General features: G+C 43.1%; 3 protein-coding genes across 5 annotated transcripts in view; all 3 read left to right on the forward strand.

Annotated features, from left to right (window-relative positions):
- LOC18792081 (tRNA pseudouridine synthase A, mitochondrial) lies at nt 1,884-3,923 on the forward strand. Its single transcript, XM_020555218.1, has 2 exons — nt 1,884-3,282; nt 3,398-3,923. Exons 1-2 carry the CDS (start codon nt 2,036-2,038, stop codon nt 3,714-3,716), a joined length of 1,566 nt encoding a protein of 521 aa, XP_020410807.1. The 5' UTR covers nt 1,884-2,035; the 3' UTR covers nt 3,717-3,923.
- Nucleotides 4,247-5,854, forward strand: LOC18792134 (F-box protein SKIP23). Its single transcript, XM_007222903.2, has one exon. It carries the CDS (start codon nt 4,356-4,358, stop codon nt 5,544-5,546), a length of 1,191 nt encoding a protein of 396 aa, XP_007222965.1. The 5' UTR covers nt 4,247-4,355; the 3' UTR covers nt 5,547-5,854.
- LOC109946680 overlaps nt 5,939-17,518 on the forward strand; it is a 15,996-nt gene continuing 4,416 nt past the window's right edge. The window contains exons 1-3 of one of the 3 annotated variants that reach the window (XM_020555223.1): nt 5,939-6,195; nt 6,274-6,375; nt 6,524-6,563. In XM_020555223.1, the coding sequence (XP_020410812.1) occupies nt 6,336-6,375; nt 6,524-6,563 (80 nt within the window). In that variant the 5' untranslated portion in view covers nt 5,939-6,195; nt 6,274-6,335. Of the gene's footprint in view, nt 6,196-6,273; nt 6,376-6,405; nt 6,564-17,518 lie in introns of those variants that run through there. The other 2 variants (XM_020555220.1, XM_020555221.1) reach the window with 2 other exon arrangements.

The following is a 17,518-nucleotide window of genomic DNA, read 5'->3' on the forward strand; positions in this document are numbered from 1 at the left end:
CTCAACTTGCTTAACTGCATAGTTTCCATGACTCCGAAGCCAGTGAGCTCCCAAAAGGCCTCGTGCTAGATGAAGGTGGACATGTACATATAAGGCACATCACCTCATCTCCATTGATTAATGTGGGATGTTATACCAACGGTAAAAAAAATTTAAAATCCAGGCGTCTATGCATTGACATCAATTGCCCCTAAGCAGGAGTTCGGGCTCGTTTTGCCTTTGGACTTGCCCAATTTGTTGGGACCCACCTCCTGGCCGAACTGCTGAAGTCCGCTGGAAGTGCGACATGGGGCTTGGGCCCTCTCTTGCCCGGGCCAAATTGCAGCGGTGGAAGTTCTCTTAACGATCTACAACAAGGGAGCATGCTGCCTCAATTACGCATATAACAAGGGATCTGAGCTCTTCATAAAAATGAAAGAGTGTTGCTAAACCAACCTTAAAATTAATCGAGTACACCCTACTACCAAACTACTTATTGAATTACTAATTTACCATAATATAAAATGACCAAAAAAGATATATTGAATTGTGAAACAAATATAAATTTAATAAGTACACCCTACTAATGACCATATTCAACCTTAATCAAGGGAACACTCATCACTTTAACCCAATGTATGTACCCTCACTACTCTTCTTAAAAATTGACGTCCCTCTTCTCTTGGCCTTTTGGGTTTGTATACGGATGAGCATAAGATATAGGTGACCACAAGGTTCCATCTTTTGCCCCATAAGTTTTGCAGAGAAGTGGAGAGGTATGCCTCGTTGAAATGGGATTTGAGATCTAAACCCAAATGGCTCCAAGCCAGGGTTGCTACAATGATTAGTTGGATTTCTATATATATATATATATATATATATATATATATATATATACAGTCCCCTTCTATTGAGGGATCCCTCAAATAATTTTATTTGAGGGACGCCCTTTAAGGTACCCTACAATTTTTTTCCCAATGATCCAGACCATTTATTTTTTAGGTCTTCATTTATAGATCATCCTTACAAAAAATTAGACAAATCGGAAACCGTTTCGACATCCAGTTGTGTCTTACAAAATCAATGAACACGGTGCTTCAAGAAAATGCTAAAATTTCAATAACTTAATTGAGTGGTCAAATGATATCGGATTCAAGTGATTTTTTGTAGAGATGATCTTTGAATGAGTATCTACAAAATAGACGGTTTGGATTAGTGAAATACAATCCGGAGTGGGGCCTACAAGGGGTGTCCCTCAAATAAGCTTATTTGAGGGATCCCTCAATGGAAGCTCTCTGATATATATATATATATATATACAAGCAATGAAGGACTAAGACGAGCTTTGAGTGGATGTGCTGACTGTAACTAAGGACACCAATTACAATGGCCAAAAGGAAGCCATTAATTACATGATCTAGGGGCAAATTGTGTCCTTCACCATTTGTATGGGTTCTGGTGGAGATGGGTTGGTTTCAATTTCAGGATTTTGATATTTTGGAGGTGGATTTTCTCTATTTAGATTGGATTTTGAGGAGGATGGGTTGGTTTGGAGGGCAACAAGTTCAATCCAAAAAATAAGAAATAAATAAAGAAAATCACAAGGATTTACAAGAATTAAACTTCGAATTGAAGGAGCTAGCAAGTCTATTCTCACAACAGCTTACGAAATTAACGATTTTGATGCAAACCCAAAATCTGAATAGAGGGCACGAATTCATGTAAAAAGAGAAACCTATATTGGTATTAGGGTGTTGTGTGATAGAGTGTATTAGGGTATACTAGGGATATTTTTGATAGTTAAATAGGATATACTTAGTTAATTTTATATTTTAATTTAAATATTATGATGTATTTAGATAATAAAATGTACTCAGTTAATTTTAGAGTTTGTTTATCAGCACTCCAAAAATGAAAAAGAAAGTAAAACTGGTCTCGTTCTAGGGTTTTATCAGGGTACATAGCCAACTGCAAATCTGCAATAGCCTAGAGAGCCTGTTTAAGTGCAATGGAGTCCTCAACCAACATCTACAAGCCCCACTCAGATCACTGAAAAATGGAGAACCCAGATACAAAAACCACTATATCACCGCCGCCACAAGAACCAGACCCCAAGAAGCTCAAAATGTCGACCACCACCACCAGCGATGACGATGAAACCACCACCACAGACACCACCAAAAAGCAAAGATACAAGCGTCGAAAGGTTGCAATTTTCTTCGCTTATTGCGGTGTGGGATACCAAGGCATGCAAAAGAATCCAGGCGCCAAAACCATCGAGGGCGACCTCGAAGAAGCCCTTTACCTCTCCAACGCGGTTCCCGAGCAGGACCGCAACAACCCTAAACGCTATGATTGGGCCCGCTCCGCCCGTACCGATAAGGGCGTAAGCGCCGTCGGTCAGGTTGTATCCGGCCGCTTCTATGTCGACCCACCGGGCTTCGTCGACCGCCTCAATTCCAACCTTTCCCCTCAGATTCGGATTTTCGGCTACAAGCGCGTGACGGCATCGTTTAACGCCAAGAAGTTCTGTGATCGGAGAAGGTATGTGTATCTCATTCCCGTGTTTGCTCTTGATCCCAGTGCTCATCGCGATAGGGAGAGCGTTTTGGCTAGTCTTGGGTCAGATAAGGAGTTTGTTAAGTGCTTGGAGTGCTCCGAGAGAGGGCGTAAAGTGGGGGGATTGATGGGTAAGCGCAATTATGAATTGAGAGGGACGAGTTTTGGGCTCGACATATCGTCGAACACCAATGAGTCTATGGTTGAGTCCGAGTTTAATGAAGAAACGAAGGTTTCTCCGGACAATGCTGGTGGTGATGATTCCAAATCTGAACCCAAAAATGAAATTAGCACTAGTAGTAATAACAATGGGGTTTCTGGAGTTGAGGTTGAGAATTCCGAGGATACTGATTTGAATTCGAAGCCACTGAATGATACAACAAAAGTTAGTGTTGGTGAAGAGAACGCTAATGGAGAAGAAAAGCCAGAGAAGGGAAGTGGAAGTGAGTATTGTTATGGTGAGAAGGAGAAGGATAGGTTCAACAGAATCTTGAATTGTTATGAGGGGACTCATAACTTCCACAACTTCACCACCAGAACTAAAGCTGCAGACCCCGCTGCTCGGCGATACATCATTTCGTTCAATGCAAACACCACAGTTACAATTGGGGGTATGGACTTTGTTAAGTGTGAAGTTGTAGGGCAGAGCTTCATGCTTCATCAAATTAGGAAGATGATTGGGCTTGCGGTGGCAATCTTCAGGAACTGTGCTCCGGAGTCATTGTTAGAAATAGCTTTGCAAAAGTAAGTGGTGGATGGTTATTGTTATTTTTATTATTATTGTGTTGTTTCTATGTGATATTTGTTTGAGATTTGAGAGAATATGCAATGTATTAACCCAGTTTTATGCAAAATTCAGGGATGTTAACGTCAATGTGCCTACGGCTCCTGAGGTTGGTTTGTACTTGGACGAGTGCTTCTTTGCGTCGTATAACCAGAAATGGGGAGACAGTCATGAAGAGCTGTCAATGAAAGACTATGAACAAGAGGCAGAAGATTTCAAGATGAAGCATATATACCCTCATATTGCATCCACAGAGCAAAAAGAAGGTGTCGTGGGTCTCTGGTTGCACTCTCTCAACCACCGTAATTACCCCGATTTATGTACTACTGCTGCTGACAACGATGGAAACACCAGCAATGAAGAAAGTGTTGATGTGGGGAATGTCGCAGAGTAAGTTGTTTCACAGACAATCAAATCAATCTTCTATGTATGCCTTGTTCTTTCTTCAGTGTTGCCAATCTTTACACAACTGATTATACCGGTCTTATGTTGTTCGGGGAAAAAAGTTGTAGTCCAGTTTCATTCATCATATGAGTTGATGCTTCTAACTGTCTGTTGACAATGCGACTTACATGGTATGAAGAATTTTATAATTACGTTAGTTGCTGCTGCTGCATAATTTTTTCTTTGCAGACAAACTTTTATGATTACAGAAGGATTTTACTGAAAATGACTTTTATCTCCTTGAATCCTGTCCTAATCAGTTCAATCAATCTTTGCATTGAGGGACAAGTGAAGTGAAGTGAAGGAGCTTTGCTTCCATGAATTTTAGCACATATTTCTCAATTTAATCGTTAAATATCCACCCTAATTTACAGAGCTGATGGATCAGCAGTGCATAAATGGCCCAAAATTATGAGGCCCAATGATCCTAGCAGCGACTTGCCCAATGGTCAACTTTCACGGTCGTGAAAAATTATTTTTAGGGAGTTAGAAATAAATAAAGTGACAACAAAATTAGTAAAGTTGAAAGGAAAGGCATCCATCCAAAACCTCAACTTTTTGGGGGCGGGGTTGGAGTCGACCCGCGGAAATGGGGGTGGATTGGACCCAACTCCCACCAGAACTGGTAGAATCAATCGCGAAAAAGCTCACAATTTACGCGGACTATCTCCGATTCCGAGTGGTGTGCCACAGCTGGCTAGCCTGTGTCCCCAAAACTCCGCAGCACCTCCCTCCTCAGCTCCCCTGGCTGATGCTCCCCCAATCCCAGCCCAACCAAACACACCGCGCCTTCTTCAACCTCTCCAACAGCAGAGTCCACTTCCTCCACCTTCCGGAAGCTTCTCATCGCAAGCGCCGTTGCGGCTCCTCTCACGGCTGGCTCGTCATCCTCCACGAAACCCCCACCGTCCTTCTCGTTAACCCTCTCACACGTGCCAAGCGCCACCTCCCTCCACTCTCCGCCTTCCCCAACGTTGTTCGCTTCGACTATTCCGAAGTCGGCCGCGAGTACGCGCTCCAATCCTCGTCCGGAGATGTCTACACGCGCAGCTTGGCCCAAATGCGCGATTCATTTCTGAAAAAGGTCGTCCTCTCTTCGAGTCCTCTGGAAGCTAGCGGTTTTACTGCCCTAGCGATTCTCAGTCAAACCGGTGACTTGGCGTATTGCAGAGACGGAGACCAGTCTTGGACTTTCATCGACGGCGCCCGATCTTTCTCCGAGGACGTCATATCCGTGAACGGGTTGTTTTACGCCGTGGACAGTAAGGGTGTGGTCGCGGTGTGTGACGTTGAGGGTCCGTCAGCCCCTAGGGTTGCGATTATCCCAACGCCGAGGCTAGATGATGCCGCCGATATGCGATATTTGGTGAATTTGGGGGCCGATCTGCTGCTGGTGAGTCGGTATTTGGAGATTGAACGGTGGGATAATACAAATGTGAATTACAGAACGACGGGATTTGTCGTTTTCAGGATGAATTGGGCAGGGGCGAGGTGGGAGAAGGTTGAGAACTTGGGCGAGAGGATGGTCTTTATCGGCGAAAACTCGTCGTTTTCATTGTCTGCGTCTGATTTTCCGGGAAGTGTGGGAAATTGCATTTATTTCACAGACGATTACTCGGAATCCAACTATGAGAGCGGACTTGGGGGATACGATTCGGGGATTTTCAGAATATGGGATGGAACAATTCAAGAATTGCCTCCTTATCCCAGGAATTCGAATTATGAGGTGCATTGGCCTCCCGGCTCTCTACCGCTTTGGGTTATTCCTAATCCATGCTGATGCAAGTTGCAAGGCAGCAACAGCAAATTAAATGAAGCAAAGCAGGAGCTTCAATTCAATGATTCTGGTATGGTAATGTTAATGTTAATGTTAATCAATGGTTTGTGTTATTACATATGTGTATATACTATATATTGTTGATGCATGTAATGTAAGCAAGCAATAAGCATACGCTGTTATCTATAAATTCTTTCTGTTTCTGTGGAGGAAGTGATTGTCTCTATCTAGTTAGCCATTATGTTATAAGTAGAGTGACTTGTTCGATTGTGTAACTTATTGCACTAGAAATAAAATATTTGTTCCCGCAACGATTCTATGGGCATGTTTGGTAGGCCTCACTGGACTGGACTGGGTTAATTAGCACGTAAAACTCATGTTTAGTGAAAGGAGGGACCAACTTAAATGAGATTATATAGTCCAACATTACAAAAAATGCCTCACTCGCTTGTCCAATCTAGCGAGCATGAAACTTGGTTCGCAAAATAGCGAGCTTGCTAAACAGAACACACGAGTCTGACTCTTAGAACGCCTCTCTCTCTCTCTCTCTCTCTCTCTCTCTCTCTCTCTCTCTCTCTCTCTCTCTCTCTCTCTCTCTCTCTCTCTCGTTTCCTTCAACATCGACTCTGCTCTTCTTCGAAGTTGTACTCAGGCAAGTTTTTTTTATCTCTCTCTTTACAAACCTCTCTTATTCCTTCATAGGTATTGTTAATTTTATACGATTTTTCAGTTCCATCTCCAAAGCAATGGCGAAGAACATGAACAAGGATAAAGAGAAACGATTCCGTTTCAATGGACATCACTGAAGAGCCCATTTCAGATTTGCCTCAAGGTATCAAATCCTGTTATTCTAATTTCATCAAATTCTATGATTGTAGCTTTCTTCGAATCCCTCTCTCTCTCTCACACCTTTGCTTTTGGAGATTTTTGATTTTGATTTTTCTTTTTTTACATTGGTTGTGCAACAATGGACACCTCAGAGTCGGGGGCTCACAACCCAAGTGGTGGTGCTTCCAGTTTGTAAGTATCATCATCAACTATTACCAAGCAGTCATTTTTTATATAAGATTATTAGGTTTTTCTATTAGTGGAGTGATTATCATTGTCACATTCCGGGATCGACTCTGCCGTAGCACGATATTATTTGCTTTGGGCCCCTTTCTCTACCCTCACGGTTTTATTTATGGGAACTCGTGAGCAACTTCTCAGTGGGTCACCCATTTTAGGATTGCTCTACCCTCAACTCACTTAACTTCAGAGTTCCCATGACTCTGAAGCCAGTGAGCTCCCAAAAGGCATTGTGTTAGAGGGAGGTAGACATGTACATATAAGACACATCATTCCCTCTCCGTTGGTCAATGTGGGATGTTACAATCCACTCCCCTTAGGGGCCCGACGTCCTCGTCGGCACACTCTCACCACACGACAGAGTGGCTTTGATGTCAAATTGTCACATCCCGGGATCGGCTCTGCCATAGCATGATATTGTCCGCCTTAGGCCCCACTCTCTGTCCTCACTATTTTGTTTCTTAGAACTCACGAGCAATTTTCCAGTGGCTCACTCATCATGAGATTGCTCTAGTCCCAACTTGCTTAACTTCGGAGTTCTCATGACTCCGAAGCCAGGGGCCCGACGTCCTCGTCGGCACTCTCACCACATGACAGAGTGGCTTTGATGTCAAATTGTCACATCCCGGGATCGGCTCTGCCACAGCATGATATTGTCAGCCTTAGGCCCCATTCTCTGTCCTCACTATTTTGTTTCTTAGAACTCACGAGCAATTTTTCAGTGGCTCACTCATCATGAGATTGCTCTAGTCCCAACTTGCTTAACTTCGGAGTTCTCATGACTCCGAAGCCAGTGAGCTCTCAAAAGGCCTCGTGCTAGATGGAGGTGGACATGTATATATAATGACAGGACCCGACCCAATTTTCGCTTTGGAATTCGAGCCAAGTCCTGTGCGTGTTCGACACCTGGCGAATGTCGGGCACAAAAGACCTTTTTATCCCTCTCGTTTCAAATTCTTTTTACACTTTCCCTTAGACTTCTGCCGAAAATTCGGCAGAGTCTCCGCTGTATTTTGACCAAACCAAAAGTTTTCCACCTGTTAAACAATCAAATAAGTCCACACCAACTGCCAGAATATCTCAAATAACAGATCTCAACTCCAGTTTTTCAGTTTCAAATAGATATCAGAGCATTTTCTAGAGTTTTCAGGGTTCTAAGGATTTTCCACAAAAATCTACCTTATTTGGTGGCGCGGAAGCTATGAACGGCCCGGTGGTGGATCCTGCGCACTTCTACGGCCTGGGGGCGAAAAACAGGTTAAAAACGTGAGTGGACAAAAATAAGGTTCTTAAAAACAAGCTAGAACGTAATAACCCCCGTTTGAAATACATAGGGATATAAATCGCTAATTTGTCTCTATGTCAAAACAAGGTATTCAAATAAGCATGTAAAGCGTGTTAACGAATATACTCGTATACTGAACAAATATATAAGGATATAAATGCGCGAATATCAAAGAAACTGGTATAAAATAACTGAAAGTCATAATTGAATAAAAGAAAACTCAAAATCCTTTGAAAATACCACCTATTTGTACCCCTGTCATATCCGTCAATTCCCCTGGCAGGTCTCGGGCGCCACGCAGTCTACCCGAGCCGCAAACTGGCCAAATCAGGAGACTATGATCAGCCGGCAGGTCCTCGATGACACCAAGTCAGCTCGAGTCGCTCTGGCAGGATGCAAGGGACCGTAGTCAGCCTGATCCGCAATCCTGGCAGGTCTTGGGGACACAGAGTCAGTCGAGCCGCAATCCTGGCAGGTCTCGAGACACCAAGTCTGCCGAGCCGCAAATCCTGGCACTCACGGTCCGAGCGTTCCCGTAACTCGTGAGGCAAAGTCAAGTGCACTGACGTAAACTGAAATCGGACTGGATGTCCGTAGACATCGGTCCAACTCTGGGTAATCACCAAATAAAGGGTGGGTACATGGTGGTTCTAAAATAAACTATTTTTAGAAAAATCTAATAGCTCACTGCCTTTTTGTGAAACTGACATTTAACTACTGTCTCTTCTGATAGAGTTCTCAAACTCTGCTTTTTATATTACTTGAGCTTCAGTAACTAAACAACACGTAAATCAAAGCATTGTACCGCTCACATCACGTTTGAAATAAATAGTTCATAAAACTTCTTCAAAATCAATAATCAAATTAACCCATATAGACTGACTTATAAAAGCTTATTTGTATAAAAACTGGCAAGGATTTTCACAGATAAAATCTTGCGACGCTATAGAATACCAGTCCCTATGGTTTAGGTCAAGAAATCCAGGTTATCTTCCAGTTGGACTCAGCTAAAGGAAGCTTTTGGAAATTGAGTGCAGTTTAATACTGCAATTCACCCCAGATAGACGATTAGCCTAAGTGAATGACCCAAACTTTAAAAGAGCGACTGAAGTGTTGTATACTGCAGTTTCAGAATGTTTGGGGTGAAAAGATACCATTTTGAGAGAGTGTCTCAAGTGACAGTAGTCAGCTTTCCTTAGATTACAAATCTCAAATTGCCACTGGTATCTACAATTAAAATGTTTCCAATTGCTGCCCTATACGAGACATAGTATGGACCGCCCAAGTATGAAGGTGAAATGTTAAGCAAGGTTTATTGAAATCTGAAAGTGTTGTAGGAAATAAAGAACCTTATTGGATTAAGCAGAAAAAGATTCAAGTAACCCAGGATTGGCAAGAAGTTATGCAAATACTAGAAGAAGGATCTTCAGTTGGGTATTCTTCAACATTTCTCGCCTAAGGAAGATGTAGTGAGATTTAAAGAAGCAAGGGAGCCAAATCCTAGCTGAATCAGATCTAATGAGATTATAGAATGTGTGGGAAACAAGCAGTTCAGATATTGGAATAGAAAGTGTCCAGCTTTCAGTAACACATGCTGTATAATAACTTAAGTTGCAGATACATGAGCAGTCATTCCCCTGCTTTAAACGAGAAGGAGGTAAATTTCGAGGACGAAATTTTTATAAGCGGGGTAGATTGTAATAACCCAAAACAAAATATCTAAAAAGAAATAAAATATCTAAAAAGTAGGATTAATATCTTCTAGCAAAAAAACAATTTTGCCCTAGCATTATTTAATAGGGAAAAAGTTGACTTTTTGATCGGAAAAGAATTTGGCAATTTCGCTTACGCCATTGCGTAGAGCACGGCGAAACGAGTCCATAGACATGGAGTAGACCCGAATCGGACTTGTAACGAAGAAAATACGATCAAAATACTGCGAAGGGCAAAATGGTAATTTGGTCAAAAGTCAGATTTTTATCCCTTCCTCCCTTCTCTCTCTCTCCTCCCGATCAGCCCGCGCTAGCCGACCTTCCTCCCTTCTCATCGTCGCCACGGCCACCACGCTTGGAGCCGATCTCCGCCGTTGGTACCAAACGAACCACCACTTGACCGCCGTCATTTTCTGACCCTTCGCCGGAGTTGCCGTGGCCGGAGCTCGCCGGAAAACTCCATTTTTGCCGGATTTCGTGTTTAAACTTCCAGCTCAATTTTCTCCTTCAATTCTCCACCAAATCGATCGAGTAAGGTATGGTTTCTCAGCTATTTTTCGTGTTCTAGCTGATGGATGTATGGGTTTCGATCGAGTTTAGCTCTAAAACGATTAATTTTCGACTTGAAATCTGGCCGAAACTTCGGCCGCCATGATCTACTGTTTCTGGTCACTTTTTGGGGTATGTCCAAGAACAAAAGTGACTCCAAATGGGGTGTTTTACCTAGGATAGGAGTTTAGAGTCTTGGTTCCGAGATTTTTCGACCACCCGAAATCGCTTAAGACACCCAAATCTGCCCGCGCGTGCTGGGGCGCGTGGGCGAGGGTGGTGAAGTAATTCTGTACAGTTTTATGACCCTCGTGTTTTCACGAGCGCGTAGGATTTCGCGGATCTCGATTCGGAGTCCGTTTGAGCCCCGAAAGAATTTTCCATATCGCGCAATCCGGTGTGAATTTCAGTAATGCAGGAGGTTAGTGTGAACTTGATATACTATAGTATTGTGGTCATAAAATCGTTTATGAAAGAAAGTCCACTCACTGATGGTCCGAGCTAATTGGACCCTTCGAAGGTCCCTCCTGCGGGTCGACTGGATCTCTAGGGCCTGATTATCCATGAATAATAAATCAATAAACTGTTGAATAAAAAAAATTTAAATTAAACACCCTGCCCCCGGCTCCTAGAAATATGTGCACTCGTTTCAAGTTACTCCTATGCCCACATTAGCCTTTCAGACTCTTAGATCAGTTTTGGAAGACTCGACGCTTGACTAAGCGATAAACCACCAGACCGGCCAATCCGGGACCCCATGGGTCCATGGTCTCCAATGGCCAATCTGGGCTTCTCTGAAGGTTCCTGATAGAGAAGGAACCATGTTCCGCGAGTTTGGTCCGAAACGGACGGTCGGATTAGCCGAAATTGCGGTATCGCTTAAAATCCAAACCTTAGCCCCAGGGTTCGCGATTTCGGAGTATCCGGGACTCCGATTCGCAATCCGTCGAATCCTACACGATCCTGAAATCATGAAGACCGACATATCCAAAATTCAGTGTGATCCAACGATTTGACGACACTGCATCCAAGGATTGCGCGATATGAAAAATCCATTCGGGGCTCAAACGGACTCCGAATCGAGATCCGCGAAATCCTACGCGCTCGTGACGACACGAGGGTCACAAAACTGTACAGAATTACTTCACCACCCTCGCCCACGCACCCCAGTACGCGCGGGCAGATTTGGGTGTCTTAAGCAATTTTGGGTGGTTGAAAAATCTCGGAACCAGGACTCCAAACTCCTATCCTAGGTAAAACACCCCATTTGGAGTCACTTTTGTTCTTGGACATATCCCAAAAAGTGACCAGAAACAGTAGATCACGGCGGCCGAAGTGTCGGCCAGATTTCAAGTCGAAAATTAATCGCTTTAGAGCTAAACTCGATCGAAACCCATACATCCATCAGCTAGAACACGAAAAATAGCTGAGAAACCATACCTTACTCCATCGATTTGGTGGAGAATTGAAGGAGAAAATCGAGCTGGAAGTTTGAACACGAAATCCGGCAAAAATGGAGTTTTCCGGCGAGCTCCGGCCACGGAAACTCCGGCGAAGGGTCAGAAAATGACGGCGGTCAAGTGGTGGTTCGTTTGGTACCAACGGCGGAGATCGGCTCCAAGCGTGGTGGCCGTGGCGACGATGAGAAGGGAGGAAGGTCGGCTAGCGCGGGCTGATCGGGAGGAGAGAGAGAGAAGGGAGGAAGGGATAAAAATCTGACTTTTGACCAAATTACCATTTTGCCCTTCGCGGTATTTTGATCGTATTTTCTTCGTTACAAGTCCGATTCGGGTCTACTCCGTGTCTATGGACTCGTTTCGCCATGCTCTACGCAATGGCGTAAGTGGAATTGACAATTCTTTTCCGATCAAAAAGTCAACTTTTTCCCTATTAAATAATGCGAGGGCAAAATTGTCTTTTTGCTAGAAGATATTAATCCTACTTTTTAGATATTTTATTTCTTTTTAGATATTTTTTTTTGGGTTATTACATATAAGGCACATCACTCCCTTTCCGTTGGTCGATGTGGGATGTTACAATCCATCCCCTTAGGGCCCCGACGTGCTCGTCGGCACACACACACCACACGACAGAGTGGCTCTGATACCAAATTGTCACATCTCGAAATCAGCTCCGCCGTAGCATGATATTGTCCGCTTTGGGCCCCCATCTTTGCCCTCACGATTTTGTTTCTGGGAACTCACTAGCAACTTCCCAGTGGGTCACCCATCTCGGGATTACTTTAGTTCCAATTCGCTTAACTTCGGAGTTCTCATGACTCTAAAGCTAGTGAGCTCCCAAAAGGCACTGTGCTAGATGAAAACGGGCATGTACATATAAGACACATTACACCCTCTCTGTAGGTCAATGTGGGATGTTATAATCAATCCCTCTTGGGGGACCGAAGTTCTCATCGGCACACTCGCACCACAAGGCAGTGGCTGATACTAAATTGTCCCATCTCGGGATCGGCTCCGCCGTAGCATGATATTGTCCGCTTTGGGCCCCTCTCTGCCCTCACGGTTTTGTTTCTGGGAACTCACGAGCAAATTCTCAGTGGGTCACCCATCCTAGGATTGCTCTAGCCCCAACTCGCTTAACTTCAAAGTTCTCATGACTCCGAAGCCAGTGAGCTCCCAAAAGGCCTTGTGCTAAATGGAGGTGGGCATGTACATATAAAGCATATCACCCCCTCTCCGTTGGTCGATGTGGGATGTTAAAATTCACCTCCCTTAGGAGTCCGATGTTCTCCTCGGCATACTCGCACCATAAGATAGTTGCTCTGATACCAAGCTGACAGGACCTGCCCCGGATTTTTTGGAACCCGGGATGAATCCTGTCATATTTTCGGCATCTGGGTCCAATTACTAAAGACCAAGACTTTCTACCAAAATTTTGGCAGTCTCCCCTGTAAATTGAATATTTCCCAAAATTTCGACATGCTCAAAATTCACAATTTAATATCCTCACTAGTAGCATGCTTTTAAACAATAAACAGTTTACAACAAAGGCCTCCGGCCTCATAAATCAAACCCTAGCACGGGCGATAACAGAGCATATCTAAGAAATTCGGTTACAACAAAAACAAAGTTCAATGGGAATTAAATGATGAAAGAATCCTACGGAGGCTCAAGATTTGGAAGCACACAATCCGGCTCAGTTGCGGAGCTCAGTGAATTACTAGCCGGGGGCGCAAAACAGAAAAGTGTGAGTGGACAAAAATAAAGTTCAGTTCAGTGTAAACAAACATAATATAACCTCACCGTTTAGAAAACCATGCAAGAAATCCAAATGCATCCCAATACCATCATAATCAAATATATAGATCAAGTTAAATTAATACCGGAGCCAAGTCCGAAATCCATAAGGAAACTTTACCAATTAGCCATTCAAACTTTATCTTATAAGTCTTAAAACTAAACTCTCGAAACATGTGTCTATTGGCATGACAAGTGAGGAAATATCCTCACTGAGAAACAAGAACGAATGAATAGATATAAATAAATAATAAACGATATACATATGATATAAATATGATAATTACCTAATTTATACCGGGGAAACAATCCAACTGGGGATTGTTTGACTAGTCCACATGGAAGAGTCCTCAATTGACCATGTGGCTATGGAATGAGCCGTCCAACTAAGGGACAAACTCTCAGCTAAAACGTATAGCCAAATCTTCAAGACTCGTACGCCTATGATCAGTCCTACTCGCGCAGACTACCCTGCTAAGGAACTACGAGCACCCTGTCCAGAGCGTTCGAGTTCCAATATATTCAAGTATCTTCCATTTCAATTCCAAAGTTTCAAATTCGGGGAGGCACATAGGGTAGTGCTTATAACACTCCAAACTGACATTCTATACTCATTTCTTTCCACAACGTCATCTTAACAACCCAAGTACCCCACACATAGACAAATGTAGATAGAATTTCTCAAAATTCATACATATATACTCAAGATACTCAAATATGTCAAAACCCAAAATATATAGCAAATGCATTATGCATAATTTTTTCATCATAAAATCATGCTTGTTATTTGAAAACAAAGTTCACTCACAAGTAGTCCCACGCTGCTTGACTCTGAGAGGGTCTTGCCTACTACTTATGCGTGGTCGGAGTACCTATTTTAGAATACGAATACGAGATTAATATAAAGCGTTTCGAACAAGAACTTTGAATTTCATATCCTAATTTCTCATGTTTCAAGTAAGTGCACGAGGAATGAGACGTTCTAAGGTCCAACTACCCAATTCGGATGATGAAATAGCCTTGGGAGACTCAGTCAATCGGCGGTCAAACTTCCCAATTTCGATCAATCGGGCTCACGGGACCCACGACCTCCATTTTATAATTCGAGACTTCCTAAAGGTTTCACAGGGTCTAGGATACACGTTCTGCAAGTTTGGTTTGAAACGGACGGTTGGATCGCTCACGATCGTACGATCGAACGGTTATCGTAAAACACAAACTTTAAGTTCTTGAATCGGAACATCTAGTGCTTTGATTCACGATCCTTGAATTCCTACACGATCCTAAGAATGTCTAGAGTAACATATTACATTCGAAAAGATCCAACGGTTCGAACCTATCGAACCCGGATAACGCACAATAGGCGAAATTTGTTCGATGTTCAAATGTTAACCGAATTGAAATTCAAAAGTACCTAGGCGCTCGTGAGGACCAGGGGATCACATCGGTACACAATGCCCCCTTTCTACAGTGCCCACGCGCTGCCACACTCTCCGGCAACGCATGGGTGTCAAAAGCGACAACGCTTCGTCGAAAAATCTCAAAATTACGGCTTAAGACTACTATCATGGGTGTAATACCCTATTTGGAGTCACTTTTGTTCTTGGGCCTATCCCAAAAAGTGATCGGAAGTGGCTGGAATTGCAATCCCATAATTGGTCAAATTTCAATTCAAAAATCAAACTATGTAGGCTCAAAATTGACGAAATCCTACCCAACCATCAGCTAGATCATGAACAATAAGTGAGAGAGCATAACTCATTCATCGAAAACGGTGGCCGAATGACGGAGAATGAAGCTGGTGAAAAATTGTAAAAAATCGACGACTTTTCGTGGCTTTTTCCGACGGATTTCGGTGGTGGCTGACGTCGGAGTTGGTCGGAAAGGGATGTTGGGTTGGCGGAGGTTCTGACTCGATCGGTCTGGTGGCCGGTGATGGTCGGATGTGGTGTTTTTCGAGAAAGGTGGCGTCGGCTGCAAATTTTTGAAGGGTACGGGGTTGTCGCGAGGGGAGAGAGGGAGAAAGGAAAAAAAATCAGATTTTTATCAAACCCTTTTCGAAATAATTACGGTATTGCCACTGGTGATGTTTTGCTCGTAACTTCTTCGTTACAATTCCGATTCGAGCCCACTACGTCTACAGACTCATCTCAGTACAATCTACCTAAAAATACTATTCGTTACCTCAAAATCTCTTCATATATGAAAATGACCAACATACTCATACCTCAAGGGTAAATTCATAAATTCATATTTAATTAAATAAAATAATTTAAATAGGAAATTTAATTGGAGTTGGGGTGTTACAACCTACCCCCTTATAAAAATTTCGTCCTCGAAATTTACATACATATCAATTGAAGAGATAAGGGTACTTAGCCCGCATCTGTGCCTCGGGCTCCCAAGTAGCTTCTTCAACACTTTGACTTTTCCACAACTTTCACCACATGAATGGATCTGGAGAGCAACATTTGTTTTTTTCTATCCAGGATCTACACAGGTTGTTCCTCATATGTCAAATCTTCTCTCAACTCCATTGGTTGATGTTCCAGAACATGAGAAGGATCAGACATATACTTCCGTAGCATGGATACATGAAACACGTCATGGATCCGAGATAGTTCTGTATGTAAGGCAAGTCTATAGGCAACTGGTCCAACGCGCTCTGTGATCTCGTATGGTCCAATATAACGAGGGCTTAACTTCCCACGTTTTCCGAATCTCATCACACCTTTCCAAGGAGCTAGCTTCAAGAATACCCAATCTCCAACAGTAAACTCAAGATCCTTGGACCTGTTGTCTGCATAACTTTTTTGTCGGTCTTGTGCGGTTTTCAACTTGTCTTTAATCATCTTCACCTTCTCGGTTGTTGCTCGGATACTTTCTACCTTTTCCACTTTCTTGTCACCTACCTCATTCCAACAAATAGGAGTTCTACACTGCCTCCCATACAAAGGCCTCATACGGAGCCGTCTCAATGCTCGAATGATAACTGTTGTTATATGCAAACTCCACCAAGGCAAGGTAAGTATCCCAATTGTCTTTCAATTGTAATACACAAGATATCAGCATGTCTTCCAAGGTCAGGTTGTAACACATAGACTCCAATTAAATTCCCTATTTAAATTATTTAATATAATTAAATATGAATTACAAATTTGCCCTTGGGGTAGGGTTATTTTGGTCATTTTCTTATCTGGATAGATTTTGAGGTAACGAGTGGTATTTTTAGGTAGATCGTACTGAGATGAGTTCGTAGACGTAGTGGGTTCGAATTGGAGTTGTCACAAAGAAGTTACGAGCAAAACACCACTAGTGGCAAGATCGTAATTATTTCGAAAAGGGTTTGATAAAAATATGATTTTTTCTTTCTTTCTCCCTCTCCCCTTTGAAAATTTGCAGCTGATGCCACCTCTCTCGAAAAACACCACCACCGGCCACCAGACTGGTCGGGTCAGAACCGTTGCTACCCCAACAGTCGTTCCCGACCAACTCCGACGTCAGCCACCGCCTGAATCCGTATGAAAAAGTCGTCGATTTTTGACAATTTTTCGTCGGCTTCATTCTCCGTCATTCGGCCACCGTTTTCGATGAGTAAGGTATGCTTTCTCACCTATTGTTCATGATCTAGCTGATGGTTGGGTAGGATTTCGTCAATTTTGAGCCTATGTGGTTCGATTTTCGAATTGAAATTCGGTTGATTTTGGGATCACGATTCCGATCACTTCCGGTCACTTTTTGGGGTAGGCCCAAGAACAAAAGTGACTCCAAATAAGGTGTTACACCTAGGGTAGGAGTATTGAGCCGTAATTTTGAGATTTTTCGGTGAAGCGTTATCGCTTTGGACACTCACGTGTTGTCGCCCCGTGTGGCGGCGTCTGGGCACTGTAGAAAGGGGCATTGTGTACCGATGTCATCCCCTGGTCCTCACGAGCGCCTAAATACTTTCGGATTTCAATTCGGTTGACGTTTGAACACCAAACGGATTTCGCCTATTTGTGCGTTATCCGAGTTCGAATAGGTTCTAACTGTTGGATCGTTTTCGAATATAATATGTGTTACTTCTAAAAAATCATAAGAATTCGTATAGGATTCGCGGCGTTA

The sequence above is a fragment of the Prunus persica genome, chromosome G1 (genome assembly GCF_000346465.2).
Source record: "Prunus persica cultivar Lovell chromosome G1, Prunus_persica_NCBIv2, whole genome shotgun sequence".
NCBI classification, from domain to species: Eukaryota; Viridiplantae; Streptophyta; class Magnoliopsida; order Rosales; family Rosaceae; genus Prunus; species Prunus persica.